Genomic DNA, 2,010 nt, shown 5'->3' on the forward strand with positions numbered 1-2,010 from the left:
CAAAAATCCGTTTAAAGACCCTGGCAAAAAAAAATTAATGAAAATTTTCTAGAATTTTTTACTGACGTGGTTGAAAAACCCATTGACCCACTTCATTATATAACCACCCCACTTATTTTATTTTTTGCCCTTGGTGGTTTTATCCGCAAATATAAACCCAATTTACATACTTTCAAGAAAAGACGGAATTACAAAGAATTGGCTCAGTTTTGTGGATTATAGGGAGGATCCTGTTTGCATTCCTGTGTATCTACCTCTTTATTAACTCTCTAACATTCCTTTTCTGCTGCGTTCCAGTTAGTCGGGGCAAATCTGCTGGGGCTGTAAGTAAAATTAGAGGATTTATCGGTTTGTCGTGAATCAAACCATGGAATCATATTTATACATATTGCTGCAATTCCCATGGTTCATGGTAATATCAGATTTTACTTTTTAGCTACATGCTGTTATTAACCGACCTGTATCCTCCAGGCATTTTCCCAGGGCTCAATCATGAGTAACCCTATAGTTGGACTAATGTTGGGTGTTCTGGTGACAGTATTAGTTCAGAGCTCCTCTACTTCTACTAGTATCATAGTCGCTATGATCGCCGCCGGCAGTAAGTAAAAGTGAAAGAGTATGAGAGTGAGAGTGAATGTGAAAATGAACGTGACGGGTATCGTTTCAGAGCTCCTCGACCTTTACCGGTGCTATGATTGGTGTCAGTATTGAGCTTCATTCAACACTGTATTCACTTAGACAGTTAGAGTTTGATCAATTTTGTTCAACTATTAACGCTGTTTGTAAATTTTGTTTCGGTTTTAAAACATCAATGTTTGATTTCATAGAAGTAGTCCGAATCTTGTTTTGAAGTTCACCGATAATGTTTGGCAGTATTGGAGTTGACTCCAGCAATAAACATAATCATGGGGGCAAACATTGGGACAACAGTGACGAATACAATTGTCAGTATGGGACAATCAATGGACAGGAAACAATTCCGTAGATCCTTTGCAGGAGCGACAGGTACAAAGTTTAGATCATTAAATACAATTCTTTATTGACTAAAAGTTTGAAGTTTATTCAGAATACGCAATTGTATTTGGTACTATGATGAAATTACAAATAATCAATTAATAACGCTCAACAATTTCCAGTTCACGACTGCTTCAACTGGCTGTGTGTTGCAGTGTTCCTCCCATTGGAAGCTCTCTTCCATCCGATAAGGTTTCTCAGCGAGATTATAGTGAAAGGTGTGGGCAAATCTTCTGGAGAAAACCAAGATTTCATCAAAATCATCACGAAACCCTTCACGGATAAGGTTATCAGAATGAACATCAAGAAAGTTCTGGCGGAAGTCACAAAGGTTTGTCTTCTTGGTATTGTGTTATCTTTCCCCAAAGTACAATATTTGTCATTTGTCGTCTCCCAACAACATGATTAGTTAACTAATGTCTGTGTTAGTAAGTGTCTTATTCTTTAGAAGGTCTGTTCACTGTTACACTGGGTCGATCTTAAGTATCTTGGTGGATTTACTCACTGAGCACTGTAGGGAGGCGGCGCTTCATCCTCAATATATATTGGGGGAGATTGGTTTGAGGGTGCCGTTTGGCCGGGGAAAGATGCCGATGACCTGAAGGTAGAGGATTCCCACTATCGGATACTCTACTTCGGAAAACATCCCGTCCTCCTCTGAATCTGCCTGAACCTTTACAAACTATCCACAACATCGTCTAAAAAACACGTTCTAAAACCACGGTGACACAAGCACCCTCCTCGTAACCACATCACAGCAACAATGTGTCCACAAAGGCCCCACGAAAATTTCTTCGAAGATCCCAATTAGAAAAAGATTATTCCCCGATAATGAAGAAAAACAGGGGGAGAAAACAGTGCCCAAACTTTGCTCCTCTTCGAGGAAATAGTCTTTTGGGCCGTGAGGAAAGTTGTTCCCCCAGCGCCCCAACAGTGGAAATTTTTATTCTTGAGGTCCAGTAAAAAAAACCTTTTGACCATTTTCTGCCCACTTGC

The 2,010-nt window shown here is 39.8% G+C and overlaps 1 protein-coding gene across 1 annotated transcript; it reads left to right on the plus strand.

The window, feature by feature from the left end:
- The first annotated feature begins 311 nt into the window (after positions 1-311).
- Positions 312-1,423, plus strand: LOC134825677 (sodium-dependent phosphate transport protein 2B-like). Its single transcript, XM_063837879.1, has 4 exons — positions 312-323; positions 472-598; positions 874-1,005; positions 1,137-1,423. The coding sequence occupies exons 2-4, from the start codon at positions 493-495 to the stop codon at positions 1,421-1,423; spliced, it is 525 nt and encodes a 174-aa protein (XP_063693949.1). The 5' UTR covers positions 312-323; positions 472-492.
- The last annotated feature ends 587 nt before the right edge of the window (positions 1,424-2,010 follow it).

The sequence above is a fragment of the Bolinopsis microptera genome, unplaced genomic scaffold (assembly GCF_026151205.1).
Source record: "Bolinopsis microptera isolate Bmic1 unplaced genomic scaffold, MBARI_Bmic_1.0 sca7, whole genome shotgun sequence".
In the NCBI taxonomy this organism is placed as follows: domain Eukaryota; kingdom Metazoa; phylum Ctenophora; class Tentaculata; order Lobata; family Bolinopsidae; genus Bolinopsis; species Bolinopsis microptera.

Bases quoted from the DNA above. Each gene is read 5' to 3' on its own strand.
- LOC134825677 (XM_063837879.1), top strand. From the start codon at position 493: ATGAGTAACCCTATAGTTGGACTAATGTTGGGTGTTCTGGTGACAGTA. The intron at 599-873 runs GTAAGTAAAAGT...AATGTTTGGCAG, and splicing joins CGCTATGATCGCCGCCGGCA to TATTGGAGTTGACTCCAGCA. The intron at 1,006-1,136 runs GTACAAAGTTTA...AACAATTTCCAG, and splicing joins ATCCTTTGCAGGAGCGACAG to TTCACGACTGCTTCAACTGG.